The following is a 26469-nucleotide window of genomic DNA, read 5'->3' as shown; positions in this document are numbered from 1 at the left end:
CTTTAGCGTCAAATAGTACATGCAGGGATCCAGACCGAGTGTGGAAATGAACGAAACCATCCATTGTATCAGGCATGTACGGTGACTCTAATTTTTCGTCTAATGCGGCAGCGATAATAATAGACGGTGCACCAGGCATTTGTTGAGAAACAATCCCTCGATTCTACTCTAATTGGTCACTCGGTAATCTGACGGCTCCGTCATCCCCAGACCCGTAAGTGTTTGGTCCTTCAAATTAAATTGAGAAGATATCTAAAGGCCGAAAAAAAAAAAAAAAAAAAAAAAAAAAAAAAAAAAAAAAAAAAAAAGAAAACAAAGAGCAATCCCCTTTTGGAAGCCTTAGGGTCCACTTCTGCAGTTTTCTCGGGAATCTCTCGGAGTCTACTCCAAAAGGATTGATTCTCCAAAAAGGCCTTTTGACTGTCTGAAAATTGTGAACAATACCTAAAGCCTCATTCGGTGTACCGAGCAACCGTGACGTTTTATTTTAAGGACCTCTGGAACAACTCCTTCTCCACATGAGGCATTCATCGCCCCCAGGGAAGTACTAACCATACTCTAGTCTGTACCCTTCCTGCTTACAGGGAAGCTAACAAGTATGCAAGGACGGAACAGAAACACCACATAAGATCCCGAACCAAGGCTATTCTTAAAATTTCAATCAATCACAATGGCAGGGACTACGCCGGTGCAAAGTTTCCTGAGAATCCCCGCGTTTTTCTCCTTTTATGAACGAATGGGGAAATGGCGTGGCACGATGTAGATTACGAGGATCAAGGCCCTTAGAATATCTAACTGGAGGGCTTAATTTAAGAGTTAAACTAAACTGAGCCCTAGTGAGCTCGCATGGCTTTTTGAATTCAAAAAACTCCCGGTATATTTTCGGCGGGTGGCTGAGAAGTTGAACTCTGGTACATCGTACTCGGACTCGTCAGTTAAGATGCAAGGAAGACCGCGGATGCTTCGACCCGAATAAGAACCGGCGGTTCCAAACGAACTCCCATGGTTGTCCGCAACCGTGGTGAAGGATGCGGAGAAGCCTAGGCGATCAGGAAGAAAATGAGCGGCTTGTTAGCCGGTATTTTATTATCCTATTTCGTTTTCTTTCTTTCTTTTTTTTTTTCTTTTTTTTTTTTTTTTTTTTTTTTTTTTTTTTTTTTTTTTTTTTACTCGGTTCTCTGATTAGGGTTTCAGGGTAAGAACTTCACTCTTCGGGACCTTTGTTCTACGGCTCTTGTCTTGATATCGGGTTCTCAGTGGTTGAGGGAGACCAGGGATTGTGGGGGACCAACGTCAATGATTTGAATCAAGGCTGGTTGATCGGACTGGGTATCTTCGTTGCTGACTTCAAGTTGTTTCGAAGGGGAGGTTTGAGAGAAGCTTCTCTCCGGTTCGGAGTCATGAGGATCGGCGATAACGGGGAGATCGTTACTGCACTATGTAGCCCACTTGGGCACTCTCTATTCTAAAGGTAGGCAGAAGTACTCGGTGAGGGTTGGGTGAACGTCTTATTTAGTCTCAAAGGATAAGAAGTGACATTTCATCTGACGGCCTAACATGAGTGGAGGAGGATAGAGTGAAGGATTCCTGAGTCGAAATCTCAGGAATACGTTGCCTTTGGGCGTTCCCCCCTGTTGGTTGCTGCAATCAATTTTTCCCTGCTAATCTCCTCATGCGAACAAAAGCCAATCACTGGCTGTTCAACGACTCTCGCTGGCGATATACTACTGTACCTAGTACTTCGCCAGTGCTAGGCACGGAATAATCCCTGGAATTAATATCCTTTTGAGTTTCATGCTTTCACAGAAGTTAATTTTTCTCAATAGCACACACACACACACACATGAAGAACAATTAAACAAATAATGCGGAGGGTTCGGGCTGGAAGTCAAATAATTTAGTATGAATTTCATTGAACTTTAACTCTTTAAACACGACGTTAGAGTGAGCGTAATGGTATTACAGATCCTCTCTCAAATCTATGGCTGTCGAGTGTCGGGTGAGCAATTGAAAATCGTAAGGTCAAAGAGATGATTGGCGGAAAGACCAAACTGAAGCCCACCAGGCTACCCCACAGCCACACCCCTTTGAGCCTGCATCCGTCACTCGCACCTGCGTTGGTAATCCTGCCAATACACTTGCCGTACGGAGAACCACGGACATCGAAAAGATCCTTGTGGTTGGCCCCTTCCCAACACGCTTATGCTCTTCTTCCTCAGTCTTGCCTTCCCTTCCCCCCATTCTTATTATCATCATCCTCTCCTCGGCTACGAACCGCCACCTTTCTTACATTTCACAATACTAGTACCTCCTGATCAATAGACTCCGCTCACCATCTCTTGACCCTTTGTTCGTCTAAGGAGTACACGAACGTTACTTACGCTACGATCGGCTATCCTTTCCTACCAAATCAGTCGGCTACATACTTTCAATCCTGCCGAGCCCACTACTACTACATAATATCACTTGAGTGTCTCATCACAACTCACGCAAGTGTTATATCGAATCATTACCGCACGAACCGCACCCCGAGAGCCAACGAAATATTTCCTTTCGGCGGCAGATGCTAAGAGCATCCAGCCAAGATGCCTGGGATTCTTCCGATGAAAGTGATCAAGGTCGGCAACGGCGCCCAAAGTCGTATCGCCCAGGCCTGTGATCGATGCAGAAGCAAGAAGATTCGCTGTGACGGGATCCGCCCATGCTGTACGCAATGCGCCAATGTCGGTTTCGAATGCAAAACAAGCGATAAGCTCAGTCGCCGCGCTTTCCCTCGTGGGTACACCGAATCGTTAGAAGAGCGAGTGCGAGCGTTGGAGGCGGAGGTGAGGGATTTGAAGAACTTGTTAGATGAGAAGGATGAGAAGATCGACGTACTATCTCGGATACACTCCTTTTCTCCCTCTTCACAGCAAAGGGCGGCTACCTCTGTACAGTCGTCGTCTGAGTCGGCTAAGTCGAGCGCGCCCGACACAAATGAAGGTGTTATTCAGGTCCAGGAACCGATATTGTTAGGTGAATCATCTAAAGTCGAATCCGGAATTGCAAGTATTCGGGGTTATAGTGGTAGGTTCACCCCTCGAAAGTGGTAGGACTAGAAAGGACGCTGGGCAGCTAATTCAAGTTAGGCGTCTTCACAACTAGGCTCATGGATCAGGGCCGATTGCCACCGAATGTCTCAACCAAGGCTTTGACAACTTCACCTGCCCCAATTTCTGCCTCGCGTACGGACCAGGCCATCAAGACTGCACCGCGACTTGTGTCTGATCAACTGATTAATATCTTCTTCCAAGAGTGGGCTCCTCTTTACCCTGTTGTTCACAGGCCCACCATCCTCAAAGCCTACGAGCAGTATCTGTCAAATACAGAAACACTGCAAGGCAGTAAACATGATATGGCGCAGTTGAACTTAATATTCGGCATTGCTGCTCTCGCGTCTACTGTAAGTCAAAAAATTTTGTTACAGCGATATTCTATGATCCCTCAAAACTAATAGCATGCGACAGACGAGAACGAATCAGGACCCAACATTTTTCGAGGACAATTGGTCCCCGGTCCTTGAGTCGCTCTCAGCCGATGTATCTGTCTCAACCTTGCAATGCTATGTTCTGGCTCAGATGTACTGCATGACAAAGGGCGATTATACTGGCCTTCTACGCTATCGTGGCTCTGCCGTCAGTCTTTGCCATCAGTTGAGACTTCATCAGAGTCAAAAACGCTTTTCTTCCAACGCTTTAATTGCTGAGACCCGGAAAAAGGTGTTTTGGTGTCAATATGTGGTCGATCGGTAAGTGCTTTGCATATTCAAGACGTTTTTTTCTCTAACATGGTTACAGCTTCACTGCCGCTCTAACTGGACTGCCTGTCCTACTGCGCGAGGAAGACATCCTTACAGAATATCCGGAGGATATTGATGATGAGAATGTTACCGAAACAGGTTTCTTGCCTACCCTTCCGGGCGAGTCCACTCGCATCTCTAGCGCGATCGCGTTGTTTGCGGCATGCAGAGTCTTGAACAAGGCTTTGGAAGATCTATATCCCTCTGATGGAGGGTACGAAATCCCTATCTCGAAGTTGCGTTCCGTTGCAGGACAGCTAGACGGATGGGTGAAGAACTTGCCTCCTCACCTCCGTCTAGAGTTCTCGCAGGATAAGCCAGGTACGAATGTTACAAGTAGCCGCTCGCCACTGTTGGTAAGTTTTGATGCATCATTGTACTCAAACTACCTGACACCTTGCTGACAATCTCGCCTAGTCTCTCGTTTACTACTTCATCCGTTCATTAATCCATCGCCCGGCTGTCTGCTTTGGCGAGGAACAGATTCGTTCGCCATCTGCGCTCGCCGTTTCTGATTGCAGCAAGCGCATCATTCAAATCCTTCAACTTCTCGATGAGAGGCGACTTTGCCTTTCGGTCAGCATCAACCGAAGAGAGTTGGTTTTCTCTTCCGGCCTCGGGCTTCTATGGCAGAGTATCGGCCTCAAACGGGACAGCAAACTTATCAAAGAAAGCCAGAAGCTGCTTACTGCGATCATTGATCAGTTGGAATCGGAGTCCCCAGTTGCAGCCGCAGAATTCAGTACGTTGGCTAGTGCGCTAGTCTCACTAGATGGTGGCAAACGTGCAACATGCGATAAGCCCCGTGAAATGTCCCCCCCTGAACAGAAGTCGTCGAGATCTCCTAAAAAGCAACTGCAAGCCTTGAAGTCCCGCTTGGCTGCTAGTGCCGGCTTCGGCCAGCCTGCAAAACAAGACTCGCCGTCGCGCAGGAATACTATCTCCGGCGCCAGCCCTCATCTTGCCCAGCGTCAGATACGGTCTTCTAGTTGGGCCAGCCTTCCTACCCCCGAGAACCTGCGCTTGCCCGGAGACAAGATATACTACCCGTCTCATCCTTTGGGATACGATCAAGGCCATATGCTTTCCAGCTCTGTGCCCTCAGATGTCGCCCACGGAGCCATCACGATGTCCGATTGGGAGTTTGTTCTGAGTGATATGGACCGAGGTTACTCTAACATTTTCACCGGAATTTATGGTGGCAAGGAATGTGGTGACGATGCTGGACCTTTCGCATCCCTGACGGCCGAATACGCGCCTAAACCCGACTCAATGTCAGCGCCGTTGCCAGGATCCCACAGTGACCTTCAGGGGCTGTCCCCCGAAGCTTGGTCTTCTAGCAGCAATAGCGATGTGGGCCCCACTCGGGAGATGGCGGCGCATAGCGTCCTGAGTTACTCGGATGAGAGCATGGGCAGCACGGAAGAGGCGGTACCCTACAACGACCTCCGGCTGTCCCCGGAAGAGCAAGCCAATCTACTAGATCCCTTCCGGGGTGTTGTGATTCCGGCTGCGGAGGACGAGATCACTGAGTTTGGACTTATGAATGGGTGGGATCGGCGGCTGGCCGTCTGATTTGCTTCCAATCTTATAAACTGTCGTTTTGGTTCATGGAGTTCCATATCGCTTGATTGAAGTGGTTTGGGCGGCGTACGCACAGAATTTTTTCCCCTTTTGATACCTGGAAATTTGTATGGAGTTATGGGATATGTATGTCTGGTATGAGAAGGCTCACCCACGAGAACTCGTTTGTAACGAGGCACTGGTGAGATGCTTTTTTCTTAATGTTTGATATATGGTTAGTCTTTGGATGATTCTGTTACGTATAGTGTGCTGGTTGCCATGTATCCGCCAGCCGATCTTTTCTTTTAGCGAATAATGAACGTGATACTCATTGATATTGTGCCTTGCGGCAATCCTTCCTGTTCGAGGCCGTCTCTTAAAACTTGAATGCGGGGCTGTCTTCAGATATTTAAGTTGCTGTAGCCTGTCGCATATGGAAACGCGACCTGCCCTGCATCCAGAAGTCGGGTATATGAAACATGGTGATGAAACGAAGGCCATAGACGCCGATTCTATCCTATCCGAACCATGACGCAGTGGTCCAAGACGACGTTTCATGACCATTCAACCTTCACAGCTTCTTGACAAGAGCTGCTTTGCATACTTAACTACTTTGTACTTCGTGATATATTACTGACTACTAGTAGGCACATACCTTGCAGCATTGACTTAACTTGCAGGTAGGATGCTGTCGGATTGGCCTGGTTGGGGATGCCGTCTCTGGCAATCCGGTTGGGTAATTCCATGACCCTATTGAGGACCTAGGGACGAGGACACCTCGATGTGTAACTCTAACCAAGGATGTATTTTCTAGTTGCTGATGAGATCCATGCCCACCCGCCGATGACGTCCAATGGCGTGTGCAAAGTGTATATCTCGATGTATGTCCAGTACAGATGTATGAATACAGCAAGAGAGTATGTATCTTCAGTGCCAGTGAGGACCTTGACGGAAACCATCAATGTCCCTGAATTTAATTTTTATTCTTTTCCAGGAACAAAAAAAAAATGTTCAAAGGGTCCCCCTCCACCTAATTGACTTGCAAAAGACAAGCGGAAAAATACTATATTCAGTAAAGTATAAGAAAATTCTGGACGGTCGCATGGGGGTGCCATCGGAGTATTGTCCTCCGGGACCCAGACTTCGGTGTGTGTTGTTCGGACGACGGCCAGGACTACGTTGGTCCGGCTGATTAGTTTCTATGGGGGTGGGAGTTGAGTTGAGTAATGTCTGTAGCCGTCTAGCCGTCTAGGTTCTTTATAATTCTTATGGTAAGCATTAGATGTACTTTACATGCGGGAGACGCGCGAGAGTGGCCAACGCATCCGTGATCTGTCATCTGCATTGTGAGGCCAATGGTTGATATTGGCGGTACTTTATGCATGAGAGTTTCTGGAGGAGGAGGGGTTTGGAGGGGTAGAAATGGCTTTTTTTTTTTTTGCGGAGTAGTACTTCGAATATCAGATCCGGTGTCTTCCTCTACGATCGGGCCTGTTCTGAAGATTGAGCCTTGTAAGCATATCTATTAATAAGTACGGGTTTTAGAATGGATGTTTTTAGGGTTCTCTTGAGTCAGGAGGCCTTTCGTTTCCAGGCCTTCCGTCATTCACGTAGTTATTGTTGATTGCCGAATTCGGGGGGAGGGGCATGGGTTTGATTCCTGAGGCAGCCACAGCTTTGGGATTCTACGAAAGTTTCATTGAAAACGATCGACTACGTTTGATAGTTTTGAGGTTGGGCAAGCATGCGCTAGCAGACTGAGTCCTCAATGGCTATGATATGAGGACAGATAGGGGATTATTGCCCTATTCGTGATATTTGGATATTATATTTGATTTTTATTTTCTCAACAGCGAGAAGAAATCAGGACCAAAAGTGACCGGTGAGCATCTCCAGCCCCACCGGAAGACATCATTCCCTCCCTCCTCCCCCCACTTGCATCCAATCAGTGAGAGTCCTGGACCCCTCCATCATTATTCATTGCCATCCCAGCTTCTCCTCTCCTCTTCTCCTTCTTCTTTTCTTTCTTCCTTCCTCCTCTTCTCCTCTCTCATTCTTCCATTCCTCTTCATCTCTTCTTCTTCTTCCCCTTGAAACCTTGTTTTTCCATATCTTAATTTACGAGGAAGAACAGGAATAGTAGGTCCCCCTCATCCCACTTCTCAACCGTTGAGGTGGAAAGCTAGCTGTCTAACCTTCACCCGCATTAGACACTGCAATCATGGGTTACACTGATCTGGATCAATTGGCTATCAACACGATCCGTGTTCTCGCGGTATGCTCTCATCTCCCATCTGCTTCCTATTTGCCCGTCCCAGAGTCCTCGGGTATTCCATGGGGAACAGGGGTGTTGCGAAGTTCCGGCAATGCCAACGGCCGCCGTCTTCTCGATCTGAAGGCCATGGGATGTCTCGTCACGGTTCATCACGGCCAATGGCAATTCCTTCCCCAGAGTCTCAATTCCCTTCTAGTCCTCTTCGGCCGCGAAGGCTTGTCCATTGCGACATGGGAGCTGTTGCAGAGGGCCATTCCTTGTGCTGGATCTGTTGACATCATACTAATCTCATGCTCTATAGGTCGATGCCACCTCCAAGGCCAACTCGGGTCACCCCGGTGCCCCTATGGGCATGGCCCCCGTTTCTCACGTTCTCTTCAACAAGTTCATGAACTTCAACCCCCAGAACCCCGACTGGGTTAACCGTGATCGCTTTGTTCTCTCGTAAGTGCTCCGCGTTGCTACTCCCCAAATTTGAGAACTCCTCGCTGATAACTCCATTTCAGTAACGGCCACGGTTGCATGCTCCAATATGCTCTTCTCCACCTCTTCGGCTACCAGCTCTCCATGGATGACCTGAAGAACTTCAGAGTATGTCTCCTAACTTAAATCAGAGTTTGAAAGGACTAGACGGTCTAACTGGATCCCTGCGTAGCAACTCGACAGCATCACCCCCGGTCACCCCGAGGCTCACGACACCCCCGGTGTTGAGGTCACCACCGGTCCCCTGGGTCAGGGTTTCTCCAACGCCGTTGGTCTGGCTATTGCCCAGGCTCACACCGCCGCTATCTACAACAAGCCCGGCTATGATCTCATCAACAACTACACATACACCTTCTTCGGTGATGGCTGTGCCATGGAGGGTGTTGCCAGTGAGGCTGCCTCTTTGGCTGGTCACCTGAAGCTTGGTAACCTCATTGCCATCTACGATGACAACCATATCTCCATCGGTAAGCAATCAAGCCTCTTGACTTTCTTTGCGCAGGTCTTACTAAACGATTGTTCTCATTGAATAGACGGTGACACCAAGTGTGCTTTCACTGAGGATGTTATGAAGCGTTTCGAGTCCTACGGCTGGCACCACGTCTGGGTCAAGGACGGTGACAACGACCTTGAGGCCATTGAGAAGGCCATCCAGGAGTGCCGTGAGGTCAAGGACAAGCCCTCCGTCATCCGTCTTACCACCACCATCGGTTTCGGTTCCAAGCTGCAGGGCACCGGTGGCGTTCACGGTAACCCCCTGAAGGCTGACGATGCCGAGAGTGTCAAGGCCAAGTTCGGCTTCGACCCCAAGCAGAGCTTCGTCGTCCCCCAGCAGGTCTACGACCTCTACCACAAGACCTCTTCTCAGGGTGCTGCTAAGGAGCAGGAGTGGAACCAGCTCTTTGAGAAGTACGCCGCCGAGTACAAGGATGAGCACGCTGACCTCACTCGTCGTCTCGCTGGTAAGCTTCCTGAGGGTTGGGAGAAGAGCCTGCCCACCTACAAGCCCACCGACTCCGCTGTCGCCTCCCGTAAGCTCTCCGAGGCCGTCCTGGAGAAGGTCCACAGTGTCATCCCTGAGCTGCTTTCCGGCTCTGCTGATCTGACTGGCTCCAACAACACCCGCTGGAAGAACGCCGTTGACTTCCAGCCCCCTGAGTACAACATTGGTGACTGGTCCGGCCGCTACCTCCGCTACGGTGTCCGTGAGCACGCCATGGCTGCTATCATGAACGGTCTTGCCGCCTATGGTACCGTCATCCCCGCCGCCGGTACTTTCCTGAACTTCGTCTCTTACGCTGCCGGTGCCGTCCGTCTGTCTGCTCTCTCCCGCGTTCGCGTCATCCACGTCGCTACCCACGACTCCATCGGTCTGGGTGAGGACGGTCCTACTCACCAGCCTATTGAGACCCTGGCTCACTTCCGTGCTCTCCCCAACTGCATGGTCTGGCGTCCCGCCGACGGCAACGAGACCAGCGCTGCCTACTACTCTGCTCTCACCTCCAAGCACACCCCCAGCATTCTGGCCCTTACCCGCCAGAACCTGCCCCAGCTTGAGAACTCCAGCATTGAGGCTGCTCTGAAGGGTGCTTACGTCGCCATCGAGGCCCCCAACGCTACCGTCACCATCATCTCCACCGGTTCCGAGGTCAGCATCGCCATCGAGGCTGCCACTTACCTCAAGGAGAAGCACAACGTTGTTGCCCGTGTCGTCTCCGTTCCTTGCTTCGAGGTCTTCGATGCTCAGGACAAGGAGTACAAGCTCAAGGTCCTCCCCGACGGCATCCCCGTCCTCTCCGTCGAGGCTGCCTCCACCATGGGCTGGGAGCGTTACGCTCACGAGCAGTTCGGTCTCAACCGCTTCGGTGCCTCCGGCCCTTACAAGCAGGTCTACGAGGTACGTTATCTGTTCCAAATCCTATCGTATCTTGTTAAATTGATGCTAACTTTGCTGTCCTACAGAAATTCGAGTTTACCCCTGCCGGTATCAGCAAGCGCGCCCTCGCTACCATCGACTTCTACAAGGGCCACACCGTGCGCTCTCCCATCAACCGTGCTTTCCAGCAGATTCTGTAGATGTCCTTTGTTAGCGTGATGATGCCTGTTATATTTCGTTTTAATGAATCTATGGGACGATGTTGATCTCTGGGAGCAAAATATCCAGGGAGAAGTCCTATGCTTTGATGATTTCGTTTGAAAATTCCCTTTTGGTAGATTTAGAGGGACGAGGCCAAAAATGAATAATACCATGTTTATGTTCAAGTTCAGTTGATCCTAAGCGTAATACGTAGCAGTTCAAGTAAAAAAAAAAAAAAAGACTTAGATGACAAATAGCGTTACGTCTATTAGAGGAGACCTGAAGACAAGCACGCTACTTGATACGAAAATACTTTTTATCCTTTCTTGTTGTATGCCACGGACAATGCTGCCGTCTCTGTAGAACACGAGTAGGACATCATCACAAAGGAGAGGAAATGTAATAAAGACAAAGAAGAACAAAGAGAAATAACTCTTGTTGTATTCATCATCATCAAATCATCATCGATTATCCGCCACGATGGCGCCTCTAGATGGGAAACAGCGTCCGCCCCAAGCAGATTTCATTCAAAAGGGTGCAAAGGACCAATATCAATTTAGTTGTTCAAGGCCTTACGGGCAAAGTTGGGGAGAACGAAGCTAGCCCGGTGGATATCCTGGTTGTAGTAGCGGCAGAGACGCTCCTCCTCCTCGCGAGTCCACTTGCGGACGGGCTCACGCACGTTGCGTTCGGCGTCCTTGCAGCAGACCATGAAGCCAATCTGGCCGGAGGGGTAGGTGGGGATGGTGGTGTAGGCGTATTCGGCGACGGGGAAGACGTCATTGCAGGCCTTCTTGAGGTCGGTGATCAGAGAAAGGTGCAACCACTGGTTCTCGGCTGCAAGTGTGAAAATGCTAACCCAAACCGATTCCCGGGGGAGTCGGGTGGTTTGGGGCGTAATCTAATTAGTTTCATGCTTCTCTGATTCATTTAAGGGTGGTCAACATGGAAAAGGGCAGGGAGCAATTGCGGGGAAAGGGTAGTACAAAGGAACAACAACAGAAAGGAGAGAAAGACGCGGGGAGAGATAGAAGAAAGAAAAGAAAAGGGGGGGGGGGGGGGGGGAGAGAGAGAAAGAAAGAAGTTTCGGGTAGCCACAGGAAGAAGACAGGGGGAAGGAAAGGCGACGAACAACCTTGTGTGGTGATGACACCTCCCTCACGGAGCGCATCGCGCAGGAGCTCAAAGTAGGGCTTCTGGAAGAGGCTCTCAGCAGGACCCTCAGGATCGGAGCTGTCAGTGATAATGACGTCGAACTCGTTCTTGTGGTTCTTGAGGAACTCGAAGCCATCGCCGACGTGGGTCTTGACGTTAGGGTGCTGGAAGCCGATGCTCATGCCGGGGAGGTACTTTTTAGAGAGACGGATGACAGCCTGGGAAAACAAAATTAGTTCAAGGTTACCCGGGAATGAATCCAGGGCTGTATACCTCATCAATATCGCACAGGATGGCCTCCTCGACGGTCTCGTGCTTGACAACCTCACGGAGGACACCGCCATCTCCACCACCGATGACCAGGACCTTCTTGGGGTTGGGGTGAGAGTTCATGGCCAGGTGGGTGATCATCTCCTGGTAGCTGTGTTTAATTAGCCGATGTGCCTCGCAGCCCGTGGGGGTAGAGTTTGGACCAAGGCGACGTACGAGAACTCATCCCGCTCAGTGCACTGGATGACATTGTCCAGGACGAGGACAGTACCGTAGTCGCTGCTCTCGAAGATGAGGACATCCTGGTAGTCGGACTTCTCATGGTGCAGGATCTGGTTGACCTTGAGGCTCATGGCCTGACCAGGCCACATGTCGGACCTCTCGGAGAACCAGCCATCTGGGCAAGAAAAGTGATGTTAGCGAAGGCATGCCAAACTTTAAAAGGGGTCACATTGGCTATGCGACGCAATTGAAACGCTCATTCGATTCAATCCGAGATTTGACCACCGTCGAGGGGGTTGTTTAAGCCATTGAGACGTGCAGATTGGTGGGTGATGAGGCGGGGTATCTTTTTGATTGATGGAGGGGCAGATCAAGAAGAAAGATACGTACCCTGGATAGTGGGGTGAGTGATCTCGGACATGGTGATGGAACGGGAGAAGTGCGAATGAAAAAGAGTATGAGAAGCACGAGAAGGTAAACGTCGAGAGAGAGAAGAAGAGAAGGAGGAGAAGAGGAGAGAAGAAAGAGAAAGCGAAGAAGATGCGCGTGCCAAGTGGGGGTTCATCGATATGCGTATTTTGGGTATCGACCGTGGTGTAAAAATAGTGTATTGGGGTTACATCCGTAATTTTGAGAAATTTTTCCCTCTCTTTTCCCGTTTTGGGGTGGGGATTTAGGCTCTGTTTACAGAAAGTACTCTCAACCCCCATAGAAGTCTTTTTCTTTGAGAAATAGACAAGGTAATTGATGGGTCAATTGAGCTACCGCGTCCATTCAGAAAGCACACTAGCCCTTTCCCAAGGACTCAATTGAGCGTAGTCATTGGTCCATCCTAAGAATGAAGTAAGAACAAACTGTTAGCGGTCCCATCCTATCTTACCCTAAAAGGGAAAAACTATCGCCGAAGACGATCCAGGGTCAGTATGCAGGAACTAAACATCCTTGTTTAGAAGTTATATGGCTAACGATTGGAGCTGGAAGTTGTTTCCTCAAAGTGTATGTTAGACTGACATTACTGTCAGAGTCATCAGTGTTAAATCGCTGGGATTGTGTTTCTATATTGTCTGGAAGTCAACTCATCAGCTCCTTTGCTTTAAGAAGTGGGGAGATACGTTGGACGATATGGTAGATGTACTACTAGTAGCTGTGTTTAGATTCTGGATTAGTATACTTGACCATCTTCAACTTGTTCTTGCGAAGAGACGGTCTCCCTCTTTACCATTTCCCTGTTCTTGTTCCTTGTATACAATCTCTTGATGTAGTGTCTGGGGATGGGGGTATATCCATCTATCTATCCACTGATATAGCCTTACCTGTCTAGGTTATACTTAGTATACATACACCCCATGAACATTGACAAGGAGTTGTTTACCTTATCCTTATAATACTTTCTTTGACGATTGACATTGACATTGCTTAAACATGTTCCCTACCTGATATCATCAGGCAACAAAAAGCCACCAAAACATGACAAACATCTCAATTTTCTCAATGTGCATATGTTTACTTGATAATCTGTGTGAATGCAGTCCATCTAGTCACTGTCAGTGTAACCCCAGAAACGTATTTACTACCCCAACTCAGTCACACCAAGAGCCTTAACCCCACAAAAATACATTCAGCCACCCGTCTAAAACACACGCACTCACACCTATGTTCATCAAAGAGCACGCTTTTAAGTACAAAAGCCACGCACAAGGTTACAAAATGAGTAACTTGTCAACAGGCTCGTCAACGATCCTAGCAGATCAACATGCATCTGAAGTTCTTCGGCTATTCCGCGCAAAACATGAGACTTTCTACAAGAATGGTGTGGAAAGCGCAGTCTGCCATTCAGCGTCTCAAACGGGTACGTAAGTTCCACAGGGAAGGGTATAGATGCTCACTAACAAGAGAAATCCTCAGATATGACCCACTTCAGCCAGACCGCAGTCGAGCTCCTAGCCACCTTGATATCACTGCCAGAATCCATCAAGCTTAATGTCAGAGAAGGCCTCGTGGCATGGATGACAGACATTGTAGAGGAAAGATGCTCACCCACGACAGTGGCGCCGTTCCTCAAAACCCTGGTTGGGGCAAAGAAGGTCAGAAACAAGGGCGTCGACAGTTTTGACATCTGGAAGGCAGTGAACACATACTTTGGGAATAGCGATACCAAGATCATCTTCCCCTTCCTGTCACTCCCCTTTGAGCTCCGCCTGATTATCTACGACAACTACTTCGAGCTCGAGACAACCAACGCCAGCAAAAAGCTGATAGATCATGTAGTTCCCCGTGGCGAAAACAGACTTTCTCTAATGAGTGCCAACCATCAGATCTATTTCGAAGCTCGCAAGGTTCTCTATACGAACTTCGCGTTCGGGCTGAAGGGTGTGCCTCATCTGCGACAGTTCTTTAACAGTCTTAGAGGCTATAGCTACCAGATTATCCGCAAGTTGCAGATTGAAGATATTTCTACTGAGCATGTGAATACACTTGCGCAAGTATTATCTGGCCATGGTTTGTCGGGCGTCCGATCTCTGAAGTTGATGGCAACGTCGCGTTATATGGGTCCAGCGTCTCTGAGGGCCCAAGTCGGAAGATCTAGGAAACGTCCAGTGTACCCAGTATTTAAGAAGAAGTTGCGCTTAGCGGTGGACAAGTTGTTTTATCGCAGTGGCGTTTCTGTTCCTAAGCCGCCAACACTTATCTTGGTTGATTTCCTTAAGGATCCGAGATGGGATGTCGGATTTCCTAAGTTTTGGGCAGTCACGGTTACTTGGAAGGAGTAGTCGGTAGTGCTGGAGTGATATATTGAGAGTCAGTAGGTTTGTCCGACATCCTGTTGGCATAGCAGCAATAGGTGTTTTGAGGACAGGTTATTTGGATGGTCGAGAATGACAGTGTACCTTTTGAAAGCAATTTCATTACTTCCTATCGTAATCCGACAGCCTCAGATGGAACGAAGAAAAAAAAAGCATATTATTCATTAGTGTGTTGGCACAACTTACGTGTAACGCTAACCTACAAAAAAAAATCACGATCTAGCACTCAATGCCTGATTTAACTAACACTATTTTCATGTAGCAGAAGAGCCAGTAACTGGTAAACCAAGATAGGCACGGCAATCATCTCGACTTGTCGAAATTTCCCTTTTCCCACATCTCATCATCCATCCCCCCCAGCGCGGTCACCGTTCGTTGTTGAACCTGATTGAGCTGTTCGGACGGCGTCCCTTTCATATGCTTATGCTCAGGACCAAAAACCAACGCTAAAAGACCTTCGAGAAGTATGATGGCGCTAAGATTAGATGAGCTTAGCAAAGCATCAAATATGGCTGTGACCGCGCCAGGATGATTACCTGCATTGGTTGTTCCCAGAACTCTGGCATCCCCTTCTTTGAACGGGAACGGCGTTCTGCCAGAGCACTCTCGTGAATCAAGTGCCATAAAGGAGGGGCCTGTCAAGCTGCCTATCAATGCACCGATGTGCTCACGCTCCTCATATCTGAGGCGAATGAGCGCTACTGCTGCAGCCCATCGAATAAAGGAACGTGCATCAGTCTAGTAGCTGCGTAAACGAGAGACAAATTTCCTCCGGCCGAGCATCATCATCAAAGTGCCAATTTAACAAATCGAGTGAGGTAATGGCGCTGGCAAGAACAATAGTTTCTTTCTCCTGTTCAAGGACCCGTTTCAAGACACGAAAACTGTCACGATACCCGTCGCCAGAAGCTTCCCAGGAAATTACACAAGCGCATAGGCAGCCCAGGGCCTTTAATAGACATTGCGACGCTCGAGACAAGTCTCAGCTTTGTACGCTGCAAGCTCAACCTTAGAGCGCCTAAAGTACTTTTCGATCATCCTATTGCGGAACTCGATGCACGAGACTCTTTCCTCGTGATTCTTTGCCCGATCGACGAAGCTTTTATACGACTGGCGATTTCCACTTCAAACTCCGGAGCCTGCTCTTCTCCGTATATTCCCGCCATTTGGTAGGAACGTATCCGCATAACCCCAGGCCAAGTATAGCAGGTAGTCAATTAAAAGACCCGGTTAGTAGTGGAAGGGGACTCAAGACTTTTCAATAAATTAGGGACTGCTAGGCAGTGGCTACATCACGATCACATTGATGGAATATATTGCCTCAGAAGGATTGCTGGGCATCCTCTCATTGGACAGAGGGAGCCCCAATCAATGGAATCGTGAAGGCCGAGGGGACTAGTTTCTGTCATTCTGATGTATCTCTAAGGGCCAGCAGAGCATTTAACACTTCAATTGCGAGAGTCATCATCTGCGGACAAACGTGTGGTTAGATAAGAGGCTGAGGAAAAACAACAGGTGGTGTGTCTCAGTTCTACCTAAGAGTCACATCGTGCCCAACAGTAGGCTTGCTTTTCTTCATTTCCTCTGACTCGTGAAGCTGCTCGTATGTAGTGATTGACAAACATTCAATGTGAAGGGGTAGTCGGTATACTCCCTAAGCATCCAATCACAGAATAATATTGGACCTTTCGCAGGACCAGAATCCCCAGCTCATCATACAGACAGAATTGATGTCTTTTTGGTTTATAATTCTCACTGAAGCAGCCTGTATTTAATTATGCATGAAACCTTGCTTTTGTTAAAAAAAAAAAAAAAAAAAAAAGAAAGAAAAGAAAAGAAAAAAAAGAAAGAGCTTTCATTGTGAAGTTAGTACGGAGTAGCGGTATACTACGCAGTATACACACGTTCAAAGTGGTAATCCCATGCCCTGGTGATATCGACCGCCTTCCTATATCAGCCTAAGCAAAGCGCTGTTTGCAGTCTGGGTGAACTGGCCAATCATGACCTGTGGATCCTATGCCAAATTCAAGTCATTTGATTGGAGCTTCTCCCAAATCCAATGCCAACAACCTGCCCACATAGAAACATCTTATCGAGCTACCAGACGGTAAATAACTCGTTTTTTGATTTCTCGTTACTAGTGTGAGCATAAATATAGCATTCTTATCTGATCTGAGGCGCGAGGAGCAGATCCACGACACCGAATTATAGTCGCAGGAGTCATACGCATCGTAGCATAATAGAACCCAAGAAGCATGGATCGGACAATGGAACACGCATCGCATTCGATTGCTTCTAGTTACTGTACATTGCAATCCCACTCCTTGATCCTCCAGTTTGAAATCATATCACCGGTTTATATCACCATTTACTCGTCACCACCCTCAGCAAGGCGGCCAGGCTTGGAGTTGAGGTAGTGGTTCCTAAACGCCGCAAGTTAGTCACTAATTACCCACCATCGATGGCCGACTGTGAATTGACAGGGGTATCAGCACGTACCTCTCAATAGCCCAGTCCATGGCGGCGTAGGCGATGATGAAAGGAGGAGCGACGTAGAGAACCTGGTGCCTGAATCTCCGGAAGGTATTGAAGAAAGCAGCGTGGGCGGTACCGGCCAAGGGGCGCTGACGGTTGGGAGACAGAGAGTAAGAGGCGATGCGCTGGGGGGTAGGGCAACCTAAAAAAGGATATGGGTATCAGTATCGGTGTCGGATGAAGATGCCATCTCGCGTCTCTCTGCTGACAAGTCCGCAATCATTGGAATTCATATTTTGAATTTTCGAGATTTGTGTACTGAAAGGCGTCCAATTGATCGTGCTTGTGCTCTTCGAGATGGCGCGAAATTTCTCACTGGATGCGAGGGCTGTGGAACCTACCGAAGTCACCCCAGGTACCAAGGAAACTGTTCAGATCCTATCGTTAGCCACTTCTATCTTCATTATACCCCATATGGCATCAGATAAAGAGTCATCCTGGCGTGAATTGCAAAACACAGGCCGGCGTAGTTGAACCGCACCCGTCCGGAAGACCTAGGGAACGAAAGCCCACCACGGCACCAAATGCAGGGACTACTTACACTCCGTTCTTAGGATCCAAGTGGCCACCCATTTTGAAAGATTGCGTCTGAAATTAAACGATTGGAAATGCGGAGAAGGTGGAACGGACGAGACTAAGGGCAAAGAGAAAGACGAGGTTCGAGTTCGGGCCAAAACGGCGAGTTGGGAAGATGAGGTTTCCGTCCGGCACTAGTCCGCATCGGGACAGCATGGGAAAAGCCCGACATCATCAAGTTGATCCAACCCTTTGAAGCTCCTCATCGACTAATCATTAGTGAACAATCCCCCTCTCACCATGGCGGCAAACGGTCTCTACAACATCTACCGTCTGGCTCTTCCCGTCGCCACGGGTGCCCTGATCTTCAACAACTCTATTTATGACGTTCGTGGTGGTTCCCGCGCTGTCATCTTCGACAGGTTGTCTGGTGTGCAGGAGAAGGTCGTCAACGAAGGCACCCATTTCCTTATCCCCTGGCTGCAGAAGGCGATCGTCTACGATGTTCGGACCAAGCCCCGTAACATCTCTACCACAACCGGAAGTAAGGATTTGCAGATGGTCAGCTTGACACTGCGTGTTCTCCACCGTCCTGAGGTCCCGAAGCTGCCGGCCATCTACCAGGTAAAACACATATTCCCAAGAGATTGATATGATTCTTGGCCGGTATTGATCACTCTTTAGTCTTACGGTACCGACTACGATGAGCGTGTTCTCCCCTCCATCGGTAACGAAGTCCTCAAAGCCATCGTCGCACAGTTCGACGCCGCCGAGCTCATTACCCAGCGTGAAGCTGTCTCGAACCGTATCCGCACAGATCTCATGAAGCGTGCAGCACAGTTCAATATTGCCCTGGAGGATGTCTCGATTACGCACATGACCTTCGGAAAGGAATTCACCCGCGCCGTAGAGCAGAAGCAGATCGCCCAGCAGGACGCCGAACGGGCCCGTTTCATCGTCGAGAGAGCCGAGCAGGAACGCCAGGCCAACGTTATCCGTGCGGAGGGTGAAGCTGAGAGTGCCGATATCATCAGCAAAGCCGTCGCCAAGGCCGGTAGCGGTCTTATCGAGATCCGTCGTATTGATGCCAGCAAGGAAATTGCACACACACTATCGACTAACCCGAATGTCACATATCTCCCTGGTAATGATGGCAAGGAAGGTGGTAAGAACACCAGCCTTCTTCTGGGGCTGAGGAGCTAAACGCGGTATCTGGGTGTCGTTAATTTTCCGATATATTTTTCCTTCCACTCTCGCCTGAATTGATGTTGTATTTTTGAACCTTTTCAACTGGACGGATCTATCTGGGCGTGCATGATCTCCCCTGGCGAATGATGTTGTATGGCTGGCTTCACTTTTCCTTTTACTCTTTACCCATTTCGACCAACTTGTAGCAATAGCATATCCATTCCTCTCTACATATACTCCAAGTTACTTGGACGGGGCTGCTTGCATTAGATGACGGTAATGGTATCATTCTGTGAATCAAGCAATCCTAATCTCACAATGACCTATCCTCTATTGCTATTCCCTCAAAACGTTCATATATTCCCTCCACTAATTAGCCAACCTCCGATAAATATGAACCTGATACCGCATATCCTCCAACCCAGCCCCTTCACCAACATCATACCCCAGCCTAGCCGCATCTCTCCTCCACCACCGTGAATCCTGCGAATAGATCCGTTCCCATTTTCCCTCCGCAACAGAAAGAAGCGTATGATCCAAGAGGAACTTCATAGGATACTGGCGTTCCTGTACAGTGGCAGACGCAGCACCTTCCTGCGCTTTACCCTTGCCGAGTTTCAGCGTAGAATAGCTTCCCGGACTATCCACCACAAGAAGCAGAGTCCCCGGTCGTACGAGGTCCGTCGTGCGGAGCAAGAAAGCAGTGGCTTTCGCCATAGACGTAGAAAAGAGTTCATTCAACGTGAACATAAGCGTCACCATGACGGTAGTACTGCCCTTATCCGAATTCTCAAGGTGGAGAAGATCCTTAAGTTGCTCTTCCGAGATAGAAAGAACATCCGAGCGTCTGAACCTAACCGCGAAGCCAGCGGCATCCTCACCCTCTTTCTCACCAGCGCCACCACCCTTTCCAAGATTCAACAAAGGCGCCGGATGGGACTTCGACCCCATCACAGCCGGGGATCGGATAGTATAAGACAATCGATCAACAACGCTCGACCAGTCCGCAATATCAACAGCAGTTACCGAAAGAGCAGGATGAGTTATCGATTCTGGCACAGAGCCCTGATCAGCAGCAGCAGCATGTTCACCCCCATCCAAGGAAACACTAGTAACACCAGCAGAAAGAGCCTCCCCCTTCTCAACTTCATCCACTAAATCCCTCCAAGCAGCCGCCAGAGCAACGATCTCGGCGCCTGCGCCACCTCCAATACAAACAACATGATTCGACCCAGTAGAAGACACCAACCCACCGTCCTGTTGCATCAGAACCTTCAACAAAGACCTGAAAACCCCCGCATACCCCAACGCCCTAGATGCGCTCCACCGCAACGCATAAGCTCTCAGCAGATCCTCATTTGCATCGGTAAAGGCAGAGTCAAAGTCCCGATTGTAAAGATGAGATTTGATAGTCTGGATCAGCGTCTTGATATCCAACTGTCGAGACTCTGGGGTAGTAGGAACATCTCCACTCTTGTTTTTCCCGACATTGGCATTCCCACCATACACATCATTCAGCAAAGCCGACCTGAACACATTCAAAAGTAACTGCTGCAGCGTGACCGGAATAGTAGCCGAGAGATCGATCTGGTTGGTCTCCTCGGATTCCGTCTGTGGTTTAACCTGTCGTCGAGGGGCCTGCGCGGGCTTCTTTTTCTCCTTCTTGATGTCGCGGGTGTGTTGACCTTGAGAGGACTTTTTGGGCATGGTTGAGCGCGGTGGTCCCATTGTGTCTTTTCTTATGTCTCTCCTTTTATTTGAATGTCTTGATGTAGGGACCGTTGATGGCGCTGCTGGAGAAATTGTATTTTTTGGGTTCAGCTGTGGGGCACCGATAAAGATTTATATAAAAGTCGTGAGGAGAGTTGCGGAAGACTTCTGGGGACAATGTATGAGAATTTAGATTATCTTATTTTCTTTCTGGTATTAGAGAGATTTGATTTAGATGGACCGTCTTGACTTGTTGACTGTACTTTGGTTCAGTGCTGCAGTTCAGTCACTTTTTTATTACTTGTGCCTGAGATGTAAGGCAACAACAAATTTGAGCTACAACTCTTGAGTGATCGAATCTAGTTATTTTGACTAAACAGGCAGTTTCTCTTCACTATCCCAGAATGTCAGAATGGTGTGCCTACTGGAATGATAGGCTATATCAAACCAGCGGCGCGTTTACATTTGAGACCAATCCTAAGATGTCTACAGTTAATGATACTTTGTACCATGCAGTCAAATGCTGGAAATAGCACATAGTAGTATTGACAGAGAGTGTAGATTTGATACTCTATTCATAGCTTCCAGCTCATAGACTCGGATGCCAATAATCAGAAAGCCTCACAGTATATTGACCGGCGCCTCCAACGGTTAGCCGTTCAAATAAGAAAGATGGAAAGAAAAGATCCCATATTAACATGGCCAAGGGCGTGAATACCACGTGGGTCAAACAAAAGACGAGAAGGCAAAGTACACATCATATGACCGCCAAAATGATTCAGAAGGCAATAAAGATATGAAGAAAAAAAAAAAAAGGCTCTGAACGATAAACGAAAGACAATCAAGAGAATGATATGTCCATAAATTGTAACCGGACATTTAATGAAAGACGAGAAATGATGTAAAGAGAGTATTGAACTCTTACGCTTGTGAACACATATCAAAAGAGATTCGTCAGTCAGCCCAACGGAACAACTGGGCAGACTGGAGAAAATAGAAAAAATAAATAAATAAAAGGGCGAGGCCAATAGAAACAACAAACGATCTTCCAAAGACCACGTCGAGGGAATCATATCAGAATAACTATATACAAGAAGCGGATTCTGTAGGATCGAGGTTTTGGTCATGACAGCTGTTCTTCCGGGACTGCACTCTCATTCAGTTTGTCCTTGTCCTTTGTCTTCCAAAAGTGCATCAAGCGGCTGATCCGGTGGCTCTTCTTTTTCGCTTTGTCCGGTTCATCGATCGGCGGCTTTTCCTCGTAACTTAGCTTACTCCTTTCCGCATGAGACCCCACAACCAACTTGGAAAGGCTGGCCAGACTTGATCGCTTCGAACTATTAGCCTGGCTACTGCGCCTGTGAACGGCCGCAGAAAATGACGCAGAGCGATCTGTAGACAGCCGTGGCCGCGGAAAGAAGGTCGCCGAGAATCGGTTTAGAGGATTCGTCGTTGTCGATGCACTGCTAGTCAACGAAGGCACATCTTCAACAGATGCATGGGGGAAGTCCATAGAAGGGTTGTAAGAAGGACTCGAAAAATTACGGTCGGTGGTGGAGGACGTCGTGATCGAGCGAGGGGCATCAGATGAAGAGCCAGTGAAGTCGGGAGATGGAAAGGAGGAGTTAGACAAAGAACTGCCGCCCTGAAGAGAGAAAGGAGGTATATTTGGGGTGAGTTCAATGGGTGAAGTGGAAGGCCTATTGTCAGCCGGTAGAAATCGTGGAGAAACATCGGGACTAGGAGGGACTCCCAGTCTGCGTTGCCAAAGCTCCTGTTTGATTATCTCCGCTGGTCCTGGGCTCTTCGGCCGAATGCTGAAAGGATTTTTTGCATTATGAAGCTGGCCAATTGCACACTGTTGTGCTACGAGACTGCTGCGATCCTGATATGTAGAGATAGTGTTAGGCTCCGACGTTTCAGGCAGCCCGTCTTTCTGAATGCCGAGACCCGACTGCTGTGTATTGATTTCGCTCGTGTGTTCCCCAGTGAGGGTGTCCGAGCTAACTTTGCTACCCTCCGATTGGAGGTCGACACTTTCAGCACGGAAGGCAACAGCCTGTGCCGGAATATTTTCATCGCTGTGCTTGGGAGATTCACTGGTGGCTGCCAGAAAAGCGTCCTCCTCTTCTTCGTAGAACACATCAGGGTTTTCCAGAGACGCATTATTCGCGAGACGCGCCTGGTTGAGGAAGCTGCGGTCAAAAGGAGGCATTTCCGGGGCGCTTTCTGCACGTCGGTGATAGCGCATTTCTGGCCCGACAAATTCACCTCGTCGTCCGCCACTATACATCCGTTTTGTCGCTGCTGAGAAACCGCTCTCAGGGGCACAGCGGGATCGCCCATCAGGAGTATTGAAAGGCCCCAGAGCTGCATCCAGATCGATGATAGGGCTGAGAGCATCGTTTTGTGTGACTTGCTCGTAGAAGCTTCGTGGCTTCCACGAACTTTCCAGGCTGATGTGAGGGTCGACTTCAGATGTGGGTTCATGCGATCTTGGAGCAGCGGGGTTAGTAGGGGTCCGAATGATGACGATATCCTCATCATCGTCAAAGTTCACGTCCACTGCTGAACCGAGATCTGAATTGGTTCTCTTAATCGCTGGAGTTGTAACTTCGGACTGATTCGTGTCGTCCTTCGTCTCATCTTTCTTTGATTGATGTCGCTTCCCCTTCCCCCGGGTAAGAATGGCCCCGGCCCAAGAGCGTACTTTCTTCTGTCTTTTCTTATTCTTCGACTTTTTCTTCGAGGAAGATGTAGACTCAAACGACCCACGGGCGTCCTCAGTGGATGCATATGAATCACCATCGTCGGAAGAAGAGCGTCTGGAGGATGCTGTCCAGCGACTGTCGTCGCCATGATGTCTCCTCAATGCGGCGTCAATAATCCCGGAAGATATACTTTTGCGAAAACGAGAGTGTCCTGTGGCAGAAAGAGGCCGCTTCATCCGAGATGCATCATCGGTTCCGCTGATCGTGTTCGGGTCGAGCATCAGAGATGCATCCGCGGTTCTCGGTCTTGGCTTCTGAGTTCGATCCACAGATGACGACGGCTCACTTGTAAATGGACCAGGCTTCCCGCTATTTCTAGCTGTATTCTCCGGTCGTACTGTGCTTTCAGAACCCCTCGAAATTTCGGAAATTGGCCGCTCGTCGGTGAGACGGTCGCTTGCTGTTTCAAGCTGGACAACGGGTAAGGATTCATCATTAATCATAATCTGGGGAGATGCGGGCGGAGTAAATCGACCTAAAGTAGTTGCTGAATAGCATGCGGGTCTAAGAGCCTCGTCAGATGCACCAAGATCACGCTTTGCGTCTGTCGAGAACAGTGGCGCGCTTCCGACAGTGGGCTTCAAATCGAGCGTATTGGATATAGCGGTTAAATCAACACTGGAGATGGCCGCCGAGCGCCGATGGGCATGGCGACGCTTTCCAGGACCACCCGCACTGAAACCCGGCCCAGGAACGGGTAGCTTAGTTGGTGTTGTAGTTGGGTTTATCTCATTTCCCCGACTCATCTCCACTGGCCCAGGGCTGACAAGTTGCTCCCCGCCGACGAACTCGCTACATCGGCGACGATGCCCGCCTGCTCGATTCACAGGGAGGTTTGGCATCGAGGGTTGCGATGAATGTGCGGATCCCGGGTTAAAAGAAAAGGCGGGCAGGGGCGGAGGCCCGCCAGATTGGGCTGTCGGAGTCTGAGTTGCATCTGGTTCCCGCGCTGGGAAGATAAACGGTGGGTTTGGAAGTGGTGTGGACATTGTCAGATTGCGGCGGCTGTGTCTGCCAGGGAACTGATCCGCAGAGTCGAGATACTGGGAAAATGCTGACGTAGTCTGCGGCTGCAGAGGTAGAGAGATCGAAGCCATTGCCGACCCTGATAACGTCTAAAACCTGATTGCGAAATTACCGCGAGCCAACAACTGTCCGGTTAACCCCGTAGTAAGTGATCCAGACGCACAGATACCTCCAGACCAATATGACTTCCCTATGACCAATGGAAAGCCCGATGTTGTCTGGAGGCCTTCAATTTCCCATTGGCACCATTGATTATGCTGCACCCAAGCCACGCAACCTTGTATAACCAAGTGTCGAAACTTTATAACGTCAAACGGAGGAGGACCGGAGAAACGACGCTGCGTAAATCGACTACACTGAGGGCGTTTAACAATCGAGCGATTCCGAAATAGACTGATGCGGAAGGAAAAGTGCTAAAACCGAGAACCAAGGTCTGTTTGCTGCGCCGGCTACGAAGGATAATACTAGTACTGTAAGGAGCGGACGGCCCCGGAAAGGCCACGGAATCTGGGACGGAGCGTCGGAAGCAGAGGGAAACGAGTGAAAGAGTGTGAAAGAAGTAAAATAATAAAGATGAACAAAACAATCAAGTAAGAGCGAGAGAAAGAACGGTAGAGAAGGGGGTAGAGGAGGAAAGAGGAGAAGGGGGGTGGAAACGAGGAGAAAGAGGATCAACCTGGAAAAAGGAAAATGAAGTTGAAGGAAGGAGAGAGAGGAGTGAATGGGATGCTGAGATTAGTACCTAGTAGTGTTAATGGTGGAAAAGGCGCTGGCGTGCAGTGGAGAGGAGGAGAGACGGATGGCCGCAGGGGATGATTGGTTGGGAGAGCGGAGGGGCCGAGTCCGTACCATTCAATTACGGGTTATATTACGGGCGATGATTTTACTATTGGTGGTGCCCTCCTTTAGCCGCTCCATCCGATCGCCAGTCTGTCGTGTGGAGGGACGGGTGAACGAACTATCCAACACTTTTAACCCAAATATTATCGGTTATCGTACCTGACTATGCACCGTAATATAGGTGCTGCATTAGGATGGTGGAAAGTGGGAAGTATAGTATAGCAATGTATATCGTCAGAGTGTCCCTGGCCTGATAGGTATCGTACATCCTACCTACAGGTCCTGAGGTAGATTACAATTACCAGGTTCTATGCCTGATTGGGGTCTCGGATGGATGCAGCCTTTGTTGTGCTGTTTTATTTGTTGTCATTGTTCCTGGTCAAGAAAATAGTTCTCGAACAGCTGGCAAAACTGTCTTGAAGAAAAGAAAAAGAAAAATAAATATAAAGAATGACTAACAGGTGTATACCTTCTATCTCATTGTTGCTTTACACAACCATCTTAGGTGAACTTAGTGAAAGACGTCATAAACCATTGTATTGCCACTGATACGAGCTCAATCCCTGGTTAGGAGGAAAAAGCAAAGCCTCGATTGAGATCTCGCAGCATCTCTGATATCATCTGGTATTATGGAGGAAAGAAAAAGAAAAAAAAGCATGTACTAATCAAATCAACCATGGATCGAGATGATACCTTTTTCTCTCTCTTCCAAACCCGTTTTCATCGACATCAATAATAATAATAATAATAATAATGAAATTAAAAATAAAAAATGGCAGTGCTATTATTGAATTGTTAAAATCCACTCTCTCCAGGCATCAATACACTAAAGTGCCCGTACCTGAGTTGCCGACCAATGAAAAATCTCCGACCAGGCAGCAAAATCTCGCTTGTCTCAATGGAGTTGAACAGCCGCCACCACTACACGCTTGGTACTAACTACTTTGGGCCGTAGTTTCATTAGGTCCCAAATAATGAGCGTAATGAAACTTTCCATCTTTGGCTGACGGTGCAGCCAGCAAGTGATCCTTGCAAAGGTTGACACGTCTGGTCTTATCCGGCAGGAGAAAAAAAATTCAAAGAAGTAAAAACAATAATAGAAATAAAAATAGGAAGATAAATAGAGAGCGATGGAAGAGGATTGAAACCGTAATCCGAGGTAGCAAGAACGGACTCCAGAGAAGCAGACACTCACT

General features: G+C 48.7%; 8 protein-coding genes across 8 annotated transcripts; 4 read left to right on the top strand and 4 right to left on the bottom strand.

The window, feature by feature from the left end:
* Positions 1 to 2156: 2156 nt before the first annotated feature.
* facB (C6 transcription factor FacB/Cat8) lies at positions 2157 to 5413 on the top strand (the record flags this gene model as incomplete). The annotated part of the gene is made up of 5 exons (XM_032061897.1): positions 2157 to 3066; positions 3129 to 3442; positions 3507 to 3787; positions 3837 to 4194; positions 4256 to 5413. The coding sequence occupies exons 1-5, from the start codon at positions 2586 to 2588 to the stop codon at positions 5411 to 5413; spliced, it is 2592 nt and encodes an 863-aa protein (XP_031919376.1). The 5' UTR covers positions 2157 to 2585.
* Positions 5414 to 7381: 1968 nt separating this feature from the next.
* tktA (transketolase tktA) lies at positions 7382 to 10490 on the top strand. Its single transcript, XM_032053122.1, has 7 exons — positions 7382 to 7540; positions 7612 to 7676; positions 7978 to 8120; positions 8183 to 8267; positions 8332 to 8626; positions 8693 to 10056; positions 10122 to 10490. Exons 2-7 carry the CDS (start codon positions 7623 to 7625, stop codon positions 10233 to 10235), a joined length of 2055 nt encoding a protein of 684 aa, XP_031919375.1. The 5' UTR covers positions 7382 to 7540; positions 7612 to 7622; the 3' UTR covers positions 10236 to 10490.
* On the bottom strand, positions 10461 to 12552 carry BDV38DRAFT_233343 (spermidine synthase). Its single transcript, XM_032053121.1, has 5 exons — positions 12274 to 12552; positions 11878 to 12058; positions 11665 to 11812; positions 11372 to 11609; positions 10461 to 11073 (listed from the first exon to the last, which is right to left on the bottom strand). The coding sequence occupies exons 1-5, from the start codon at positions 12446 to 12448 to the stop codon at positions 10793 to 10795; spliced, it is 1023 nt and encodes a 340-aa protein (XP_031919374.1). The 5' UTR covers positions 12449 to 12552; the 3' UTR covers positions 10461 to 10792.
* Positions 12553 to 13590: 1038 nt separating this feature from the next.
* On the top strand, positions 13591 to 14654 carry BDV38DRAFT_277336 (uncharacterized protein; the record flags this gene model as incomplete). Its single annotated transcript, XM_032058461.1, has 2 exons — positions 13591 to 13732; positions 13789 to 14654. 2 exons carry the CDS (start codon positions 13591 to 13593, stop codon positions 14652 to 14654), a joined length of 1008 nt encoding a protein of 335 aa, XP_031919373.1.
* A 1980-nt stretch (positions 14655 to 16634) lies between these two features.
* Positions 16635 to 17862, bottom strand: BDV38DRAFT_233338 (ubiquinol--cytochrome-c reductase subunit 8). Its single transcript, XM_032053120.1, has 4 exons — positions 17764 to 17862; positions 17564 to 17589; positions 17187 to 17364; positions 16635 to 17110 (listed from the first exon to the last, which is right to left on the bottom strand). Exons 1-4 carry the CDS (start codon positions 17793 to 17795, stop codon positions 17056 to 17058), a joined length of 291 nt encoding a protein of 96 aa, XP_031919372.1. The 5' UTR covers positions 17796 to 17862; the 3' UTR covers positions 16635 to 17055.
* A 135-nt stretch (positions 17863 to 17997) lies between these two features.
* phb1 (prohibitin subunit PHB1) lies at positions 17998 to 19118 on the top strand. Its single transcript, XM_032063705.1, has 2 exons — positions 17998 to 18362; positions 18423 to 19118. The coding sequence occupies exons 1-2, from the start codon at positions 18039 to 18041 to the stop codon at positions 18939 to 18941; spliced, it is 843 nt and encodes a 280-aa protein (XP_031919371.1). The 5' UTR covers positions 17998 to 18038; the 3' UTR covers positions 18942 to 19118.
* Positions 19119 to 20858, bottom strand: BDV38DRAFT_65380 (25S rRNA (uracil2843-N3)-methyltransferase). Its single transcript, XM_032063706.1, has one exon. It carries the CDS (start codon positions 20652 to 20654, stop codon positions 19296 to 19298), a length of 1359 nt encoding a protein of 452 aa, XP_031919370.1. The 5' UTR covers positions 20655 to 20858; the 3' UTR covers positions 19119 to 19295.
* A 580-nt stretch (positions 20859 to 21438) lies between these two features.
* BDV38DRAFT_233333 (putative cell wall proline rich protein) lies at positions 21439 to 25172 on the bottom strand. The gene has a single exon (XM_032053119.1). It carries the CDS (start codon positions 24502 to 24504, stop codon positions 21760 to 21762), a length of 2745 nt encoding a protein of 914 aa, XP_031919369.1. The 5' UTR covers positions 24505 to 25172; the 3' UTR covers positions 21439 to 21759.
* Between the last annotated feature and the right edge of the window lie 1297 nt (positions 25173 to 26469).

The sequence above is a fragment of the Aspergillus pseudotamarii genome (genome assembly GCF_009193445.1).
Source record: "Aspergillus pseudotamarii strain CBS 117625 unplaced genomic scaffold BDV38scaffold_2, whole genome shotgun sequence".
Lineage (NCBI taxonomy): Eukaryota > Fungi > Ascomycota > Eurotiomycetes > Eurotiales > Aspergillaceae > Aspergillus > Aspergillus pseudotamarii.
This window is presented reverse-complemented; position numbering and strand designations above follow the sequence as displayed.